Source organism: Tupaia chinensis, unplaced genomic scaffold (assembly GCF_000334495.1).
Source record: "Tupaia chinensis unplaced genomic scaffold, TupChi_1.0 Scaffold000362_1, whole genome shotgun sequence".
NCBI classification, from domain to species: domain Eukaryota; kingdom Metazoa; phylum Chordata; class Mammalia; order Scandentia; family Tupaiidae; genus Tupaia; species Tupaia belangeri.
In genome coordinates, this window is record NW_006159859.1 from 4893282 (window position 1) to 4914882 (window position 21601).

Genomic DNA, 21601 nt, shown 5'->3' on the forward strand with positions numbered 1-21601 from the left:
GATACCAGAGACAATGTGGGAGGAGGGTAGGACATGGCAGAGGGTGAGGGATAGGGAATCAAAGATGGCAAAACAAAAAACAAAGAATACAACACTTAAGAATTAGAAAATTATTTGCTGATAACATGTATGTTGATGTGCTTGATTGAGCCAATATACAGTGTATTTTGGATGGAAATTTCATTTGTATGCTGTAATGATGTATAGTGAATTAATGTAAAAAATAAATAAATTTAAAGAGAAAAAATGATAATATTAAATAAAACTAAATAATTTTAAAAAAAGAAGATGTAGACACATGAGAAGATGGTTTGACCATTTCTTATAAAAGTACTCTTATCCCATGATTTACCAATCATGCCACTTGCTATTTACCTAAGTTCATGTACCTACTGTTTGAACAGAATACTAACCTGTTTCTAGGCTTTAAGTTTCAAGGAAATATCATTACCAGTTCAAAACTGCTTTTCTTGAAATTACCAGCTGAACTTGTTATTGAAAGTAGTTAGATTACTTATGATATTGTGTGATCAACAAAATGTTGGGGGAAAAGGAGCAGAAAACTTATTTCCAAAGAAAAACCTACATACCAATGCTTATAGCTGCTTTATTCTTATTGCCAAAACTTGAGAACAACAAAGATTGCTTCACTATGAGAACTGAAAAACTGGTATGTCCAGTGGCCTATTAATCAACACTAAGAAGACATGAGCTATCAAACTATGAAAAGACATGGAGGAAACTTAAATGCATGTTACCAAGTGAATGAAGCCAATCTGAAAATACTGAATACTTTACAATTTATTCTGAAAAAGAAAAAATATACTATGGAAAGAATAGAAAAGATCAGTGGTTAGCAGTGGGTAAAGAGGAAAAGGGAATCAAATCACAGAGGACTTTTAGGGCAGCGAAACTATCCTGTGTGATATGTAATGATGAGTATATACCATTATATGTTTGTCAATATTTATAAATTATACAACACCAAGAGTGAGCTCTAATGTAAACTATTGATTTGGGGTGATAACAATGTGTCAGTGTAAAATAATTATTTGCAACAGATTTATCACCATGTCAATGTCAATTGTAGGTGAGGTCGCATATGTGGGACAACAGACTACATGGGACCTCTCTGTACTTTCTGTTTAATGTCATGAACCTAAGAGGGTTATAGAACTGCACTTAAAAGGAGAGGATATGCATACACACAAACCTACACATATGAATAAAGATATCTTGAAATAAAAAAAAATGCCTTTGGTACAGAACGGTAGATATGTCCAAGAGGTAGATGTGTAGATGGGTTTATAGCTCAAGAGAACGGTCATTTCTGGACCTGACAACATGGAAGTTGAGAACCAGCGTTTGAGATTCTGCAGTGCAGTCACAAAGGAGACCGAGAGTGACGAGGGGTAGACAGTGTCGGGTTTCCCTGGGCATGTGTGCGTGTGTACAGCTATGTTTTACAGCTTGCTAAATTGTAGCCAGCATGGTGTCTGCATGTAAGTTCTGAAGAAACATACCTTTTTTTTTTTTTTCTCTAATGAGTGAATGAATTACAGAGATAGTTGTATTATACCTTTGAGAGGAACAGCTTGAATTTTGTTCTGTTTGCTGCCAGCCCCTCTCACTTTTTAGAGTTATAACTTGCCTGCAGCATTTCTTGCCTACTAATGCCCATTTTCAGACTCTTTGAAGTGCTTTCCCAGAATGGCCTTCTGTGTGTGCTGATGCAGTACTTTTTATTAATTTTCGAGTTCCTTTACTCACATTACATATATGTCATTCTATCTCATGTGAGTTTGGGTTTTTATGAGCATATTCCTTAACATTTAACCGTAGTTAACACTTTGGTTAACTTGCCTTCTCCAGACATTTTAGAACTTATAAAAACTAGATTTGAATTGTAATAGCCAAAAGCACCAGGCAGGTGTCAGACACATTTAAAAAGCCCTTGGGAAGACTGGAAAAAAACCAGTATTGATTAAAGGGGCAGAATTGTAAGAGCATGCGGTGTAAATATTATACTTGAATTTGTGACTGATACAGTGTAAAATAATGAAATGGTGAAAAAGTCAAGTTTAGTCTCACTAGATGAATAGAGCAGCTGGACAAATATTTTCATGTGCTTTTATGATATTTTCATTGTTTTGTAAACTTGGACACTGTAATTTTGACCATGGAATGTTAAAACTAACACTATTACAAAGGAAGCTCACTCGTACTTATTTCTGGCAGTTTTCTTGGTCACTCTTACCAGTGACGTACTTGCTGTCTAGGAGGTAAAATGTGATAGGACTAACATAGTGTAGATATTTGGTAAATAAAAATAGAAAAGAAATAACGTTAGTCTTTTCAACTTGATCTAATTCTAGGGATTTATTTATTTTGATTTTGCCATATAGCATGTGCCCTTGCCGGAGAGGGACAGAGAGAAGGAAAGTGAGAGATCACTACCCTTCCCCAGGGGGATGTCCTCGCCACAGTCCCTTCTCCTTCATTCTCTTCTTGAGATTTTGGGTGCACGCACACATGTACCTGTCAGGATTTTCAAGCTCCTCTGTTCAAGACTCAAACCACAGTCAGCCAGTGCCTTCACCACCACACCATCTGCTGACCCGTGAATTATTTTAAAAAAGAGTTGACTAACTTCTGAGCAGATGTGGGACCAATAGATTATACTATTACCACCTAAACCTTGTAGTTAGATATAAGTGGTCCCTTGTTCATAATGGGTATTAATAAAATTCTTATTTTCAAATTAACTCACACTAACATCTGTTTAGAAAGAATTACCTTTGAATTTGAATTACTGGTACTTTGTAAAGTCTTAAGGGGAGATTTCCTTTTCTTTGGACTTGAGAAAACAGAGGACATAAGAATTTTTACAGAGTACATGTCTGGAAACCAAAATCCTTCTTTTCATCCTTTCTGCCATTTAACTTGTTCTAGAACTTTTGGCATATGTTACTCAGCTTCCTTACTCTTTGTTTGCCTCAGGTTTTAAATGAGGTAGGATCGACTAAATGACTCCTAAAGTCCTTCTGCCAATAATATCTGTGAGTAGCTCTCAATGCTTGTATTTTTAAAACATAATTATTTATATTATTTTACTTAGTATTTTTAATTTGAGAGAGAGAGAGGGAGGGAGGGAGGGAGGGAGAGAGAGAGAGAGAGAGAGAGAAAGAATGAGAATGAGAATGAATGAGAAAGTAAGCCACCAGGTCTGGCCATCTGGGACCTCCTGCACCTTAACCCACCACTCCACCTGCTGGCCCCAATCCTTGTATTGGAAGCTAATGCTTATCTCCTGGGCCTGATGGTGGCTAAACATTTGGGACAACTCCTCTGTCAAGAGTAACAGTTAAGAGACTTAAATCTCTTTTCCGTTATTTATTAAGCTGTGTAACTTTGAGCAAATTACTTCACCTTTTTGTACTTATTATTTTTTTCCTATAAAAATATGATAAAAGTATCTAACTCACAGGGAAGTTGTAAAGAAAAAGGTTATAATATGAATCAAGCATTTAACAGGATTTCACAAAATTAGCCTATGCTGTTGCTGCTTTCTTTTTTTTTAGAAATGGATGAATATTTGACTTTAAATGGAACAAAAAGTGTAGCAGCACATTTTATAATCACTTAAGTTTTCTATTAGTGGTAAATGATAGTAAATATGTTTGAAAGACCAAATGTAACCTCTTTTTTTAAATAAATAAAAATAATTGTTTATTTAATTTTATTTACATTATTATTATTGTTTTGCTTTTCATTTTGCCACAGGGCATGTGTGCTCACCAGAGAGACATAAAGCAAACTGCCAGGTCTGGAACTTGGCCATGTGGGGGTCTGGCACTTTAACCACCATGTCACCTGCTGGCTCCCAAATGTAAACTTTTGCAGCTCTGCGTAACAGAATAGAAAGATTTTTGACATTCAACTTCAGATACATAATAACCTTTAACTTGTTCTAGAACTTTTGGCATATGTTACTCAGCTTACTCTTTGTTTGCCTCAGGTTTTAAATGAGGTAGGATCGACTGAATGACTCCTAAAGTCCTTCTGCCAATAATATCTGCGAGTAGCTCTCAATGCTTGTATTTTTAAAACATAATTATTTATATTATATTTGCTGGTGATGAGATTACTTTGACTTCTCATAAAATCCTAGATCTATGTAACAAATCAGTTCACTTGGGTTGCAGTTTTCAGGCCACTCACCTGAATATGCAAAATCACATATTCTCTAGGGGTCCTATGGTAGTCTTCATTACCGCTATGGCTTCTTAGTAGCACATGATGTGAATTACTCCAACTCAAAATTTCTTCAAAGTGCCAAATTCTAAGGGTAGATTTTCAGATGCCTTCGATTTTTTTTTTTTCTTTCTGTTTTGTTTCATCTGGAGAGAAAAAGCATCGTTTCATATCTACAACCTTCCTATATCCATCTCTGCGCAGTAGGGAATGATTGGTTGAGGCTAAGTTCTGTATTTTTACATTTGCAATAAAACACCACTATTTGCTTGTTCATTGGATATTTAAACCATATTAACCTTTCTGTTACCAGTACCAAGATACTGATTTTATACTGAACAGAGAAGAAATCATGAATTGACCATCATCCTGTACTTTCTGACATTGAGGTTTGAGTTACCTTATTTTTTAGAACTTCAGTCTTTGGAGAACAGGGCCCATTTCTCCAGGTTTTAACCTCTTTCCTTTAGTTAAGATGGAAATTGAAAAAGCAGTATAAGGATTAAGTTATATTGCCTACTTAAATATCTTCACTAAAGTACTATTTTATGTCACACCCTTTCTTTTATGGAGAGTTGCTGTAAGAACAACAAAACTATTACAGAGTTGGCATGATAATAGTTACAATAAAAACATGAACACCAGAAATTTCCTTTTTGATTATTGTCAGGCCACAACTTGCCTAATTAATTGCCCTAAAATGAATAAAATCTGCATAAAAATTTCTTACCACTCCCATCCTTCAGCAAAAACCCATTCTACTAATTATCTAAAGCTCATTTTATTGAGTGAGCCCTGATTTCTTGCTTTATTCACTCTTAATTCTTTGCCCATGGCCCCTTTTGGGTAAAGTGTAATTTACCACAAGTAAATGAAAAACACCAGTTTTGTTTATTTGACTTATATTATGTTATAAACAGGCAGTCCTTACTTTGACTGTAGTGCAGGACTATAAAAATGATCATATAAGGTGAAACCACATTGAATGATCTTAATAGTCATTGGGAAGAATTAAAACTGTTTGTTACAGGACCCCTAAAAATTTTGATGACATGGGACCAGCAGGTGGTATAGTTAAGGTGCTGGACACTCCCACATGGCCACCCACGGGTTGAGTCCTGGACCTGACGACTTGCTTTCTCACTTTCCCACTCTCTTCTGTGTTCTTTCTGGTCAAATTAAAATAAATGAATGAATAAAAGTAAATAATTCTAAAAAAGATTTTTAACAGTGCATTAAGAACTCTCATTCTTGACTATAAATTCAAAGTGACTTCAAATAGCTCATGGGAAAAATTTAGAATTAAAGCACAAATTTATTTTGGTGCAAAATTTGGACACAAGGGCACAGAAATCCTGTCTACTGGATGGAGTGATCAGTGGCAGATATCTGAAGAGAGTTTCAGACAGAGACTGTAAATAGAGGCTACACACTTTGAAGGTGCCAAGGGTCTTTGTAACATTATGAGCTACTTGGACTTAAGGTTAGTAGTATTGGTGGTCCCCATACTGTTCTACAGAAGGTATCTCTCCTGGCCAGGATAGTAGCTAGGAAGACCCTGTTGGCCCTGCAGAATCATACAGTCAGTTTCTATGTGGCCAAGTCATGTGAGGGCAGCATCTGTAATAAACATCCCAGGACTGAAAGATAATGTGTTAGATTACATGATTCCCATTCAATTTTCTTAGCTTTTTAGGGCATATCATAGAGTTATGAGAAGAATATTTCTGTGATCTTCCTTCCTGTCAGATCCGGCTATTGCTCTAGTAGACTTAAACACAAACTAAATAGGCCCACATAGAACTAGCCACTGGCTTGACCTGGGATTATATGGGTCATCTCTTTATTGGTCTTCCAAATTAGGCTGGTCTATATTCTGTGCCTAGTATCGCACCTGATACATTATAAAAAAGTAAATGGATGCATGGAGAGATAATGAACAGGTACTACCATGCTCTGTTGAGTCACAGCCTTTCCTTTGTATTGATGTGTAGTTTGGGAAGATAGACTATATTTAATTTCTAAGACATCAATAACATCCAGAGAAAATAAGCATGCTAAAGGAGCTAATTTAATTATTGAGTTGGCAGGAAAGTCATGACATTTTTCTATGTGTTTCTATATAAAAATACATAATGACTTTACTAGTGACTCATTAAAAGCATATTTTTGTTGGGACCAGCAGTTGGTGTAATGGCTATGTTGGCTGGACTCTCATGTAGTCAATCATGGTTTGAGTCCTGGACCCGGTGGCTTAAATTCATGCTGGGCGCGTGTGTGCGCGCCTGCCCAAGATCCTGAGAAGAGAATGGAGGAGAAGGGATTGCAGCATGGCCATCCCTCCGGGAGATGATTTCTCACTTTCTGTCTCTCTTTCTGTCTTTCTGGTGAGTGCATGCACCCTATAGCAAAAAACCCTCTCCAAAATAAAAAGATTTTTGTTTTATTTTTTTTTCTTCTTTTGTGTATTTTTTCTTCATCACAAGGGATATACATGGTTGCATTTAAAAATACACTGAACAGTTGCTTTCTCTTCACACAGGGTCCTGAATTAATGAATAAATATGTTGGCGAATCTGAAAGAGCAGTCAGAGAGGTAAGATTATGTCCTTAGTGGCACTTTGCATGGCAGAACCCCACTTCTTTCCTTCTGTATGGTTCATTCTGTTTTGGTAACAGACTTTGAAATTTTCAAATCCAAATTGGAATGGCATATTTTTTCTTTAGGCAAATATTATTTTCTTTGAAAATGCAATTTTGATCATCTGTAATACTTTGTTTTTAAATACTGCATAAGTTACCAACTTTTATTCTTAACAAATGAAGACGTTTTTTGAAAACGACAGGCATGTCTGTTAAAAAGGTGGGGGTTATTTCTATATCTACAAAGGAGAGACTTAATCTCAGAATGAGGTTTAAATCCTTTAAGCTATTTAAACGTGATTTAAGTAGCTCTTTAAATTGAATAAGCTTAGTAAATGAAAATATCACTGTGCTATACTTACATTACCTCTGCCTATGATTTAGACACAGCATCTTTCTGTCTCCTAAGTGTCAAAGCCAGGCCTTTAAAACCAGTGCCTGAACGATATGCCACTACTTTTTAGTGAGGAAATTACCCAACTGGTAAATCCATGGGAAGTCAACGCAAGGAGCGTCAGCCATGTGACCACTTGTCTTGGCTTTCCTAAGCACAGATTGACTCGCTTCACACACAGACCCTGTGTGAGCAGAGCGGCTAAGTAAGGGCAAGAGCACACACAGAGCAATGGATGGGTAGTCTCCATTTGTGAAATACCTGGATATTGAACAGGAGTGCTAGGAACTGGAATACTTTGTCATGAGAAAGCTAATTTAATTACCTTTTGTTCTTTTTACGTTTTTTACAGGAATTATTTATTTTATTTTAAGAGAGATTTTTGTTATAGGGTTCATGTACTTGCCAGAGAGACAGAGATAGATAGACAGAAAGCAAGAAATCACCCTCTGGGGAGATGACCACACCACATTCCTTGCTCTTTCATTCTCCTCTTGGGATCTTGGGCACGCACACACACGCACCTGGTGTTAGGGTTAAGCCACCGAGTCTGGGACTCAAACCACAGTTGACTAAGTGGGAGTCCAGCAGTGTAACCATTATGCCATCTGCTGTACTCTATTATTATTATTATTATTATTATTATTATTATTATTAATTTGCTATAGGCCACATGCGCTCATCAGAGAGAGAGAGAGAAAATGAGAAAGCAAGCCGCCAGGCTCAGGACTCGAACCACAGTTGGTCAGTGTGGGAATTCAGTGTCTTAACTACCACACCATATGCTGGCCCCTGTTGTTTTTGTTTCTTTTTTTTTAAATGTAGATGACTATCTTTTTTTTTTTTTTTTTTTTTTTTTTGGTAGAGGTTTTTGCCTTAGGGCGCCTGTACTTGCTGGAGAGAGAGAGAGAGAGTGACAGTGAGAGGAACGTGAGAAATCATCCCCCACGGGTCATGGCCATGCCAGAATCCCTTCTTCTCCTAGGATCTTGGGCACGCACAAACACATGCCTGACAGGAGTTTTGAGCCACTGGGTCTGGGTCTTAAACCATGGTTGTCATGTAGGAGTCCAGTGGCATAACCGCTACACCATCTGCTGGCCCAATGACTAATTTTTAAAACACTAACTGATAATGATTGCATGAAAAAGGAGGTATTTACTTATGTTAATGTTTTGGTAACTATTTTGTATTTTTATGGCCATATGACTTGGGACCAAAAAATGGGGCCTAGGTTGCAGGTTATGTAGATTGAATTTCTTTCTGCCTACACTGCATTTTTCTTGGTCATTTTCATGTGTCCCCCTCTTGATTATCTGACTTGTCTGCACTGTCTGTGTCTTGGTTTGCTTCTGTTTTACTATTCCAGACTTTGGCTATTTTTTTTTGTCCTGGCTTTACATTAACCACTCCTTTCCCATGTAGTCTTTGAAAGAATGACTAACACTTATGACTTTTGGGTGTATTGGGTATCTCATACTGATCTATGGCTGGTTTTACACATTGGTCCTTTTTTTTTTTTTTTAAACTTGGGTTTTTGATAGTTACTACTATATCATTTGTTGAGTTCTTACTATTTTTAGGCAGTATGCCTTTTTTTATTCGCTTCTTGAAATAATCTGTTGAGCTAAGCATTTATTATTATCTCCATTTTATAGATGTAGAAATTGAAATTTAGAGAAGTAATATTTACTCCTGAAGGTCACAGCTACTCAGTTAGTGGAGCTGGTTTTTTGTTTGTTTGCTTGCTTGCTTTTTGAGAGAGAGATTTTTGCTATAGGGCACATGAACTCGCCCAGACAGACAAAGAGAGAGAGATAGAAAGTGAGAAATCACTACCCAGAGGAGTTAGCCATGCCACAATCCCTTCACCTCCATTCTCTCAGGATTTTGGGCACCCACGCACATGCTCCTGGCATAAGTTTTAAGCCGCTGAATCTGGGACTCAGACCACAGTCAACTACGTGGGAATCCAGCAACATAACCATTGCTTCATCTGCTGGTCCCAAAGCTGGGTTTTCTTTTCTTTCTTTTTTTTTTTTTTTAAAGAGAGATTTTTGCTCTGTAGCATGTGTGCTTGCCATAGAGACAGAGAACCAGAGGGATAGAAAGCAAGAAATCATGCCTCAGTTGGTTTCACCACAATCCCTTCTCCTCTATTCTCCTCCTGGGATCTTGGGCACACATGCACATGTGCCTGGTGTGAGTTTTAATCCCTTGGGTCTAAGACTTGATCCACAGTCGACTACATGGGAGTCCAGCAATATAACCATTACACCGTATGCTGGCTCCCAGAGCTAAGTTTTTAAATAAGATTATTTAATTGCTTAACTAAGTTGCCTTCTATGCACTTAATATGAATATGGATTGATACTCTTGTCTCAGTAAGCACTATCGAAAAAGATACTTCACATCCATCTTAAAGTCCTGGGCATCTGTTAGAGGGTTTACACAGAGTGGGCTGATTAAGTTGTATATAATTGATTTGGTTCCAAATGCAGTTTTCAAATTAAATGAGTTGTAGAATTTTTTAGAATTTTTCATCTTTAACTAATGAGGCGCTCTTTCCACTAGATCTTCCGAAAAGCGAGAGCGGTGGCTCCTTCCATTATTTTCTTTGATGAACTTGATGCTTTAGCTGTTGAAAGAGGCAGGTAAGAAATACTTACTAGCATTGCTAGTGTGTATTAGCTATTATAGGATAGAGTAAATAGCATTTCTAATATGGAAGTTACTTACTAATACATTTGGGCTAAAGGAAGCATTTTTTAATTAATTAATTTTCTTATGTCCATTAAGTTATTTATGTAATCACCTTATAATACTTTCATATCATTAGCAAAAAAGAGACACTGATATCAGTGACATTTGATTTTTGTAGTTTATTGTCTACAGAGACATCTTCCTATTGCCTTTCAAAATTAAGGTTGTTATAAACAAATTGTTAAAATTGAATAAAAATGATTAAGCACAATTCTTTGAAATAGTAGAACTAATTTATAGTAAAAGGTATTATTACAGACTTCCAAATTTCTTGAAATAAACTGTTTCCTAAAATGTAATTGGATAGAATAGAATTTAAATTAGTATTAATAGTTTCATTCCTAAATCTCAGACAATATAGGATTATCCATGATGTCATTTTATATAGGTTTGTGTGAATGCATACATATGTATGTGTGTCTATGTTTGTATACGGTGATTACTTTTCTCTACAAATGTTTGGAGGTGCTTTAAGTAATGTATACTACAGGCGTTTCATGTTAGATAATGTTAATTGGTGTACTTGGTCCATAATTTCTTGGTACATATATTGACTGTAAAATTTCACTAGTGGGTAATTACAATAAAGGTAGAAGGTAACTTCTAAGTCTCAGGATTAAATGGGACAAAATGCATTGCTATTATCTACCTTCCTACTTAAAACTGCTTCATCAGAAGCATTGTCACTAGGAAACTGTCATTAGGGGGTAGATAGTCCTGCCTCTCTTCCCCCATTCATTTGCTATTCCCTAAATGCTTCCAATCTTTTAGTTTTATGAGTTGAGGTACTCAAGCTCTCTTATTGCTTCCGAGTTGAAGTGACATAAAAGATTACAAATAGCTTAAGTTTACCTTAAGTTATAAGAGAAGAAAAAGAGCCCTGAGAAGTTTGCTGAAGTAGTGTCACTCCCACATTAAGTGACATCAGAAACATCTGGTTTTGGAGGCTGAAAAGGAACAGGGTGGGATTCATTGTTAAATAGGAACCAGATGGGAGGTAGAATATGTAGCAGAGTTCTCATAAAATGCTCCTGAAGTAAAATGGTGTGGGAAATAAGGTGGGGCCCTTTGTAGAAATAATCGTGTCTTTGGAGGCGGTTTGGTTCAGTACCAATTTGCAGACATATTAGAAATGTGAATGATTTGCAGCTTCTAGATATCATTTTCTCTTGTAGTCTTTTTTGTTGTTGTTAAGTTTATTTTTATTTCTTTCTTTCATTTGAGAGAAACAGATAGACAAGCACTCTTAACCATGCCTCATGCCATGATCCACACCTAACCCCCTCCAGTCTTTCAGTCAGCCAAGATCATGGGCACACATGTATGTGCCAGGCATACTAGATTGATCTGGGAACTGGATCCTGGTCCTCCATATGAATTCCAGCATTGCAGTACTACTTCACCACTGTGACTGTGGCCTTTTTTTTTTTTTTTTTAAGTTTATCTTTATTTCTGTAGTGAAAGAATACATGATAATGAGAGAGCATTATTTTTCTTTATACTGAACTTTGGAGGAAACGTGTATTATATACATCCTTGTCTCAGTGGCTTGTTCAAATCAAGTAGAGATAGAGTCTCTGCAATTTTTTTTTGTATACTAAAATTTCTGGCTATAATTTATCAAGTTGGTTGATATTTCAGAAAAGAAATCTAAAGGTGGTAAAGAAATATAATGCTGATGGGTCCAAAATGGAGACTTTTAATTGTACTTTATTTGCACTGAGTATTCTGGGATTTTTTTGTTTGTTTGTTTGTTTGTTTTTGAGAGGTTTTTGCTATAGGCTGTGTGTGCTCGCCAGAAAGACAGAGAAAGAGAGACAGAAAGTGAGAAATCACCCCCAGGGGGGATGACCACGCTGCAATCCCTTCTCCTCCATTCTCCTCTCAGGATCTTGTGCGTGCATGCACATGCGCCTGGTGTGAGTTTAAGCCACTGGGTCTGGGATTCGAACCGCTGTTGACTACATGAGAGTCCAGTGACATAGCCATTATGCCAACTGCTGGTCTCAGCAATGAGTTTTCTATAGTTTTGTTTTATTTTTTAGTTTGCTGTAGGGCACGTTTGCTCACTGGTGAGAGAAAGGGAGAGAGAGAAAGTGAGAAAGCACCTCCAGGTGGGATGACCATGACACAGTTCCTTTTTCTCTGCTCTCCTTTTGGGATTTTGGGTACACATATACACATGCGTAATGTGTTTTTCAAGTCACCATGTTTGGGACTTAAACTGCACAGTAGACCATAATGGATCCAGCTGCCTTAACCACTGTACAACCTAGCTGGCACCGTAGTTTATTTTTTTATAACTTTTAACTATCTCATAGAGTGACATTCTACTTTTTTTTTTTTTTTAATAGAGATTTTTGCTATAGGGTGCATGCACTCATTGGAGAGACAGACAGAGAGACAGAAAGCAAGATATCACCCCCCCAGGAGGGTGGTCACGCTGCAATCCCTTCTCCTCCATGCTCCTCTCGGGATTTTGGGCATGCATACACATGCACTGGCATGAGTTTTAAGCCACTGTGTCAGGGACTTGACCTGCAGTCGATTACGTGGGAGTCCAGCGATGTAAACATTTGCTGATCCCAATAATTATTATTTAATTTAAGTTAGTTATTATTTTTACTCAATTTGACCAGAGAGAGACAGAGAGAGAGAGAGAGAGAAGGGGAGAGAGAGAGAGAGAGAGAGAGAGAAAGAGAAAGAGAAAGCAAGCTGCAAGCTGCAAGGTCTGGGACTTGAGCTATGGTCATCCTAGTGAGAGTCCCATGCTTTAACCACCATGCCACCTGCTGGCTCCTTGTTCTTTTTTTTTTTTTTTTTCCTAATTATATAATGGACTAGTATTGCCTAGAAGTGATTATTTTTTTCTAATTAGAATGCTATTACTTGAACACTAAAATAAAAGGACCACATATATTTTTTTTGTTCTTTGGCTACTTGAATTAAACACAATTTCTAGACATTGGAAAAACAACAACTGACAGATATATGAGAAATATGAAACTTCTCAAGGTACTAAGCAATTTCATACATTACTAAACTACTCATGGAATAGGAAAACATAGGAAAGAAGACCCATAGAAAGAGACATTTCTACATAATGTTAGGCCACAGGATAGGCATAAATTTCATTCGTTCAGAGTGATTACCCATTTTCGATGATAGCACTCAGTTCAAACCCTTATTTTACCGGTCTCAATATGAGTGTGCATAAAAAAGACTGTTTCTTGTTATCAAGATTTTAATTTCCAATTTCAAGATATTTAACAAATTGGATAAAGCATTATGTCTTTAGTACCTTATATGTGATTCCAGCTAGTCCCAGGGTCCTGAATCATCTTTATCACATGAGAGTGATTGCTTAGTCTTGCCAAACTTTACAGAACTAGAACAGACTTGCAACTGGGAACATACATCTGGGACTTAGGGTCACTAGTTGGAGAGTCTAACCTTGTTTTTTTAATTAACCTCCAAATAAAGTGACTTCCCTTATTTGGACCCAGCTCACCAGAATATGGCCTTTTGCTATATTCCATCCTAATCTAACAACTCCAGTGAGTGTAGGTTCTGTACTCATCATCTTTCTCAGGGTTATGCATCACTAATAGCAGAGCTGGGATTAGAATATTTAATTCTTGAGCAGATACTCGAACTGCCCCCCTCCCCCCACCCTGGCTTTATGGGCGCGGGGGGGTGGGTAGACATCCTTGACAGGGTCTCTCTTTGTCTCCATTCTTCTGCTCCATTTTCTCCATTAGCCAGGATTATGAGTGTGTGTAAATTGAGCCTAATATGTTCAGGTTGACCCAGGAACTGTACCTGGGCTTTTAACCCTCATGTGACCACCAGCCTCCCAAGTAGTGGAGCTACCCACATGCCATCACAGGTGGGCCTCTGACCTTCCAAACTCTTTTATTTATTGTTTATATTCTTTGTGACTCACATAGGTAATGTTCCCCCTCCTTATTGGCCTGTTGTAAGATTCCTTTGAAAGCATTCATTCATTCAGTAGCTGTTTATTGAAAACTGACTGTGCAGCAGGCTTTGTATTAGAGAATCGGGGAACAGGACTGAGGGCAAGTTTCTTAACTTCTTTCAGCCTTAGTTTTTTTTAATCTGTAAAATGGTGGCAATACATACTAGTAACAAATTCTAGGTCGTTAGAATTAAATACATGTAAAATGCTTTACGTAGTGTCTGGTGTTTAGTAACTGCTTAGAAAATGTTATGTTTGTTTATATAGTCATTTCTGTAAGATATTTCTATAAATAACAATTAATTCCCTATAGATAGAAAATAGTAGTCAATCAAGATAGAATTGAGTTCACCCCAACAGAACTTACATTCTAGTAGAGAAAACTGATTATATAAAGCATTTGGGAATTAGAAAAAGTATTTTATAGATGACCAGCACTATGCCATTTTGTCAGTCTAAGTAAGAGGCCATCAGTTGTACGACATGTCAATGTTTTATATATACTTACTGAAGAAAAATTTTGCCATTAAATGTGAACTGTTGCTGAGGAATTCCCAACTCCAAGAGACATCCTGATTTCACAAATTGTAAATATGAAAAATGTTTTTAATCTTAGTGTTAGAAGAAAGTTTCATTATTTGAGTGAAGGAAAAGATGATATGATCTTTTTCTGTTTTATAAAACTAATGCTTTATATAAAAATGTTTTGGGATATTCTTTTATGACTAGAATATAAAAAAATGATTAAATAATGAAAAAAGTTAAGTGCTCCATTAAAATTTGACTGGTTGAGTGATATCTCCTGTGGGGTACCGGAGTATCTGTGATATTAATAACAGCTTTCTTGTATAGCTGTTTTTGCACTTAGTATCCAGAATCGATTTCCACTTGGGCTGGCTAGGGAAAAAAGAAATTATGCCAGCTTTCATTGCAAATGAGGATTCCAGGATGAGCAACATTCTGAAAAGAGAAGAGTTTTAAAGTTAACAATCAGGATTTGGGGTAGCCTCTTCTGCAGCATATTCAGATTTCAGGTACATTCAGTGAATCTTGATGCCAAGCACTGCAGAGGACATTTCTGTAGGCATTATTTCTCTAAATGACACATTTCAAGGAGGGTTATAAATTTCTTCAATGTGATTTTTATGGTGGTTTTTAAAATTTCATAAAATGATAAAATTTTATAGCTGGAAAAGTTCTTAGGAGTCATCTAGTGCCACCTTTTATTTCTCAGAAGAAACAGAAGCTTCTAGAATTTCAGAGACAAAGCACATAACTCCTTTGCAGCCTAGACAAGAACCCAGGAGCACTGATTTAGTGCCCTCTGAATGCTGCTACTCCTGCCTAGCGTACTGTCAGGACTTGGGATAAAAGTTTATTTCAGGCAAAAAGTTCTGAAGTATTGAACTAGTTAAAGATTATTTGTATGTTTTAATAGACTAGTAGTAGCCACTTACGTACTTTTAGTGACTGTTTTATATATCTATGTTTAAAGTTGCTGAATTCAATACCTGCTTCTTGGTACATGGTTTTCCCAATTTATGCTTAATTGGTTCATGTAGAACATACTTTTCACAACGGTAAATTTTGGTAGTTGGTGGTGGTGGTGGTTTGTGTGTGTGGAACTTTAGATAGGGTCTCACTGTGTTGCAGTCTTTCTGTCTCCGCCTCCAGGGTAGTTAGGACGACAGGTGTGCCCCACTGTGCCCCAGCTTCACATTGATAAACTTTTACTACTAAACCACAATGTTAAGGAAAACAGAGCAGACAAGGAAAATGGAAAATGTGTAACAGATTTCCCTTATGCTGGTTTTATATGGTATAGCAGAATTTTGTGAATGGTTTGTATTTTTTTTGTACATTGTAGCTAAAGACTATAGCATGTACTAAAGGTGTAAGGTGAAGTGGTCTATGGCAGCACGGTTATTAGGAATTGGGAATTATTTGTTATTCTTGTTATAGGTCACATAGGTCTCTTATTGTAGCTATCTTGCCTTAAAATCAAAGGTGTTTTGCCTTTGCCTACATTTTATATGCACTATGCAAATTGTCTTAGGCATTACTTTTTGTTCAGATTTGTACATGTTTGGCGGCTAGCCTTCTTTATATCTTCTTTGAGGTTTTTCCAAGCCTGATTATTGGCTGTGGGAGTGTGAGAAGGTAGATTTTAAGGAAACAAATGTAGAGAACAGCAGATCATAATTGTTATGTTGCTGGACTCCCATTGATCACGGTTCAAGTCCCAGACCCAGGGGCTTAAAACTCACGCCAGGCATGTGTGCGTGTATGCCCAAGATCTTAAGAGGACAATGGCAGAGAAGGGATTGTGGTGTGGCCATGCCCCCGGGGGATGATTTCATATTTTCTGTCTCCAGTGAGTGTATGCACCCAATAGCAAAAATCTTTCTCTAAAAAAAATTAAAAAACAAAAGAAATGTATATGCCAAGCACTTGGAATTTTTTATAACATTTAAACTGTATGGTAGAAAACAACTTTAAAAGTTTTATTTTATTTTTTAGAGAGAACTTTTTGCTATAGGGCACATGTGCTTGCTGGAGAGACAGAGAGGCAGAAAGTGAGAAATCACCCATGGCCACACTGCAATTCCTTCTCCTTCATTCTCTCACAATCTTAGGCGTGCATGCATACACACCCGCCGTGAGTTTTTTAAGCCACCGGGTCCAGAACCCAAACTGCAGTCAACTACATAGGAATCTACCATCTGCTTATCCCCCACAACTTGAAAAATTTTAAATGAAGGGACCAGCAGTTAGCGTAATGGCTATGTCGCTGGACTCCCATGTAGTCGACCGCAGTTCGTGTCCCGGACCCGGCTTAAAACTTATGCCGGGCACGTGTGCATGCGTGCCCAAGATCCCGAGAGGAGAATGGAGGAAAAGGGATTGCGGTGTGGCCATCCCCTCTGGGGGATGATTTCTCGCTTTCTATCTCTCTGTCTGTCTCTGTCTGTCTGGCGAGTGCATGCGCCCTATAGCAAAAACCTCTCAAAAAAAATTATTTTTTAATGAATAGAATACACAAGATGCTGGTCTGTAATTTAGGAATCATACAGGGTATTAGGGCATTTTTATTTTATTGGGGGAGGTTAAAAGGAAACACATGTATTATTCCTGTAGGATGTTTAGTATTGAAAACTAAAATAAGTGTAATTACTGTCATGGCTGTGAGGTTTGTTCCTTCCCTCCTCTCCCTCCCTCCCTTCCTTTCTTCCTTCCTATTGGTTTCTGTCTTCCATGAGTGAGACAGGCACTTCCAACTGGGTCTTAACCTCATAGTCCACCCACATCCTCAGCCAAATCCAGATCATCAGGCATGTACATATCCAGTGTCTTTAGGAAGATCTCTGTTCATGAACCCAGAACCCTCCTGTGAGGCTCACCCTCACAGAGAGGTGCAGTATCATTGTACCGTCACCCGGTTCTGAGGTTTCTTTAAGATTGGGTTCAACACATCTTTTCTCTAACAGTCTAGTTAGAAAATATTACCAACTTTTTGGGCCTTACAGTTTCTGTTACAATCTTCATCTCTGCTGCTATAGTGCAAAAGCAGTCATAAAAAATATGTAATAAAATGAAAAAGTAGTTGACTGGCCATATTTGACCTTTTGCTATCATTTGCCAACCCTTGTTTTAAGATACCATAATGTTCCTTTTGGTCTGTGGCACTATATGTCTTTTGTATAGGAATTATTTGGAAAAGGGATTTGACTGATGAAAGAAAAAGAGAACTCATGTTTTAGAAAAGTCTGGCTTCCATATTTTCTGTAACTTAACATTTTTTCCCCATTGTTTTGTTGCCTATCTCTAGCAGATAATAAAATTCTATGAAATCATTTCATTATGTTAGTGATTAAACATTTGTTTTTAAACATTTTCTTGGAGTTGGTTTTGATTTCCTAGGATGTCAGTTTTATGGTTTTTGTTTCCTACTGAAGCTTTGAATGTCAGCCAAGAATATTTCTCAGCCCATAAAACATTTTCACTGTGCTGTTCTCCAGCTAGCTCTCAATGATCTGTGGAAATAAAGGACAAAGGCAGTTAGGGTAGTAGGAATCCAAAGAATTCCCTTTACCTAATCTTTAAGATTAATTACAGTCATGGAAGCATCATCTTTATGATAAAGATTAATTTATGATCTTTGAAATAATTCACATCCCCCCCAAATTAATAATGCTCTAAATAATGCTAAAAAATTCAGTAGTTTTTGTGTATATTAAATTTAAATTTAATATTAAATTTAAAAGGAGGTTTAGACTCAGTAAACTTTGTCAGTTGTACTAGGGTACAGAAATGATAGATATTCCTTTTTTGTTTGTTGCCTTACAGTGTGTGCAGTTGCTGGAGAGAGACACAGAGAAGTGAGAAGTCACCCCCAGAGTGGATGACCACGTCACTATCACTATCCCTTCTCCATTCTCCTCTTGAGATTTTTGGCGTTCATGCATACATGCCTGGCATGATTTTCAAGCCACCGGGTCCAGGAGTCAAACCATAGTCAGCCATGTAGGAATCTGGCACCTTAATCACCATATCACCTGCTGGCCCCAATAGATACTCTTTTTATTGTCACTGTTAGCAATAGTAATTAAAGGATATAGCAAAGGATAGTAACCATAATGAAGATTGTGCTTTTTAGACTTGTTAGAAAACATTTTGATAAATCCTGATGTTATCCTGAGTTAACCTATAGTAGTTATATATATTTATGGCCATCACTGTGGTTTTTCAGTAAATGAACACAATGTGTAATGGTCAAATCAGGGTAGTAAACATATCCACCATCTTAAACATTTATCATCACTTTGTATTCTGAATATTCAAAATCCTCTCTTTTAGCTATTTTGAAATGTGCATTGAATTGTCACCAACTATCATTATTCAACTGGGCTATGGTACTCTAGAATTCATTTCATTTATCTTCTCCACTCTTAAATCTGTTAATCTAGTTCTCCTATGCTCCCCCTGCCCCCATTATTCTCCCCTTCCAGCTTCTGGTATCTCCTGTTTCACTCTCCAATATGATATACTAATTAATTTTGTAGAAAGGTCTTTATGTTACTGTCAGTCCAGAAAGCCATTCAGTCATATGTATTTTACTATAGAGAAATCTATGAATAATATATATGTATATTTTTGAGTTAGCTAACTCTCAAATCACTAAGGTTCAAAACTTGTTGTCTGTACTGCACTTAGAGCTATAAATGACCACCCTGAATGAATCATCTAAGACAAATAGTGTGAAAGTTCTTCTCCCTGACCCCCAGAAAGCTAAGTTCATTTGTAAATTATACAAAAAGAGTACAAAAGGATAGGTGGAGAGGACTTTTGATACAGAGTCAAGAAAACAAAGAAATAGGAATTTACTTCTTAGTGTTTGGTTTCCTAAGCCAGGCATTTCTGCATCTGAGTACATAATCTTACAGTATACAGAAATTATTTTGCTTGTTTTAGAGGTTTTCTTCTCTAAAAAAATCATTTTTAAATTATAAAAATATTTGAAAAGTAAGCTGGCCCCATTGCCTAATGGTTAAGGGAGCTGGATTCCACATGACTGACCATGGTTTGAAATCCTGGCCCTCGCGGCTCCTTTCTACCATGTTGTTAAGTGAGGCTAAATAGGGAACTGGCAATGTTTGTCTGGATATATCTACTGACCCGAGGTATTCCTAGGTTCCGAAATCTCCTACTAGATATCACACTCATGCTTTATTTCAATAAATATTAATGTGCTACACACTCCCTTGTTAATTTAATGTATTAAGATAACCTTGAAGGATTATAGGTAATGTCATTAAGTCAATTTTAGTGGGGATAATTATAATAATGATAGCGCTTCTAGCTACTATTTATTGACATTTCTTTTGTGCTAAGTACTGAGCTAGATTCTTCATGCATTCTATTTAAGTTTGAAGAAGTTTCTTAGTCTATCTGGGCTGCTTCTTACAGAATACCATAGTCTTGATGACATAAACAAAATAAGTTTAGTTTTGCACACTTTGGTAGGCTGGGAAGTCCAAGATGAGAGTGCTGGTAGATTTTGGTGTCATGGTGGCATGCTTCCTAGTTCCGAGACTGCTATCTTCTCGCTGTGTTCTCATGTAAAAGGGACAAGGGAGCTCCCTGGGTTTATTTTATTATCCTATTCATGAGGGGTTCACCTTCATGACCCAGTCACTTCCCATAGACTCACTTCTAGATACCATCACATTGGAGATTAGATTTTTTTTTTCTTTTTTTTTTTTTGAAGAGGTTTTTTTGCTATAGGATGCGAGCGCTCGCCAGACAGACAGAGACAGACAGACAGAAAGCGAGAAATCACCCCCCAGGGGGGATGGCCACATTGCAGTCCCTTCTCCTCCATTCTCCTCTTGGGATTTTAGGCACGCATGCACACATGCCTGGTGTGAGTTTAAGCCACTGGGTCCAGGACTCGAACTGCGGTCAACTACATGGGAGTCCAGCGACATAGCCATTACGCTAACTGCTGGTCCCTGGAGATTAGATTTTAACATATGTATTTTAGGAAGAAACAAACATTTGGTATATAGCAAGAAATTATGATCCTCGCCATGTTTTGACTGAGAAAGACCAAGTTGTAAAACTGGCATGTGAACTCAAAACTTATTTATTTTTTAAGGGTTTCATCATAGGGTTTGTATGCTTGCTAGACAGACAGAGAAACAGAGGGAAAGCCACTGGATCCAGGACTCGAACTGCAGTCATCCATGTGGGAGCCCAGTGCCTTAACCACTACTCCATCTTTTGGCCCTAAATCCAAAGTTTATTAATACCAAATTAAAGCAACCTTTCTAATGAATACTTATCAGGACAGGTGTTACTGGAATGACTAAAACAACAACTTTATGTTATGTAATAATTTATTATGATTGCTATGGAATTTTTGTTTTACTATTTCTAGATCTATGGTACTAGAAAAATGATGCATATATTTCTAGCTAGCTTGTTAGAAAGTGAATTTGAACTATCATGTACTTGTCATATTATTTCTTTTGTCTAATTATGTTCATGACATTAGTTTGTGGAGATTCAGGATCAGGAAAAATTTCCTCCAGAAAATTGCCTTTGGATACGGAACAAAATGTTCTTAAATATAAACTGAAACATTATGGGATAAAGGGGCCTCATGTAAACAACCTACTCTCAGATGGTTCAGAGAAAAGAAAGGAAAGATGGAAAGGAGGGATGGATCACGTCGTTTCTTTAAGAGACAGGCAGAATAAAAAGACAAATGTGGCAAAATGTTAAGGGTTGATAAAGGATAAATTGAAATTCTTTGTCTTATCGTAATGTTTCTATAAGTTTGGAATTATTTCAAAATAAAGCAATAAATCAACAAGGCAAAATAATTACTTTGTCGGCAGGCAGGATATAAATTGGACAGTGAGTTTAAGACACGTTTCTCTTATCCTGCGTTTGAGTCAAAGCAATACAAATGTAATGAGTATTGCCTGCGTTAACTTCAGTTTTTACTGGAAATACATTGCAACATTGAAAAATACATACTTTTATGTCATTCCCTGTGTTAA

At 37.0% G+C, this 21601-nt stretch overlaps 1 protein-coding gene across 1 annotated transcript in view; it reads left to right on the top strand.

Annotated features, from left to right (window-relative positions):
• AFG2A (AAA ATPase AFG2A) overlaps positions 1–21601 on the top strand; it is a 295494-nt gene that overhangs the window by 83747 nt on the left and 190146 nt on the right. The window contains exons 12-13 of the mRNA XM_027773681.1: positions 6797–6850; positions 9866–9945. Coding sequence (XP_027629482.1) covers positions 6797–6850; positions 9866–9945 — 134 coding nt within the window. The remainder of the gene's footprint in view (positions 1–6796; positions 6851–9865; positions 9946–21601) is intronic.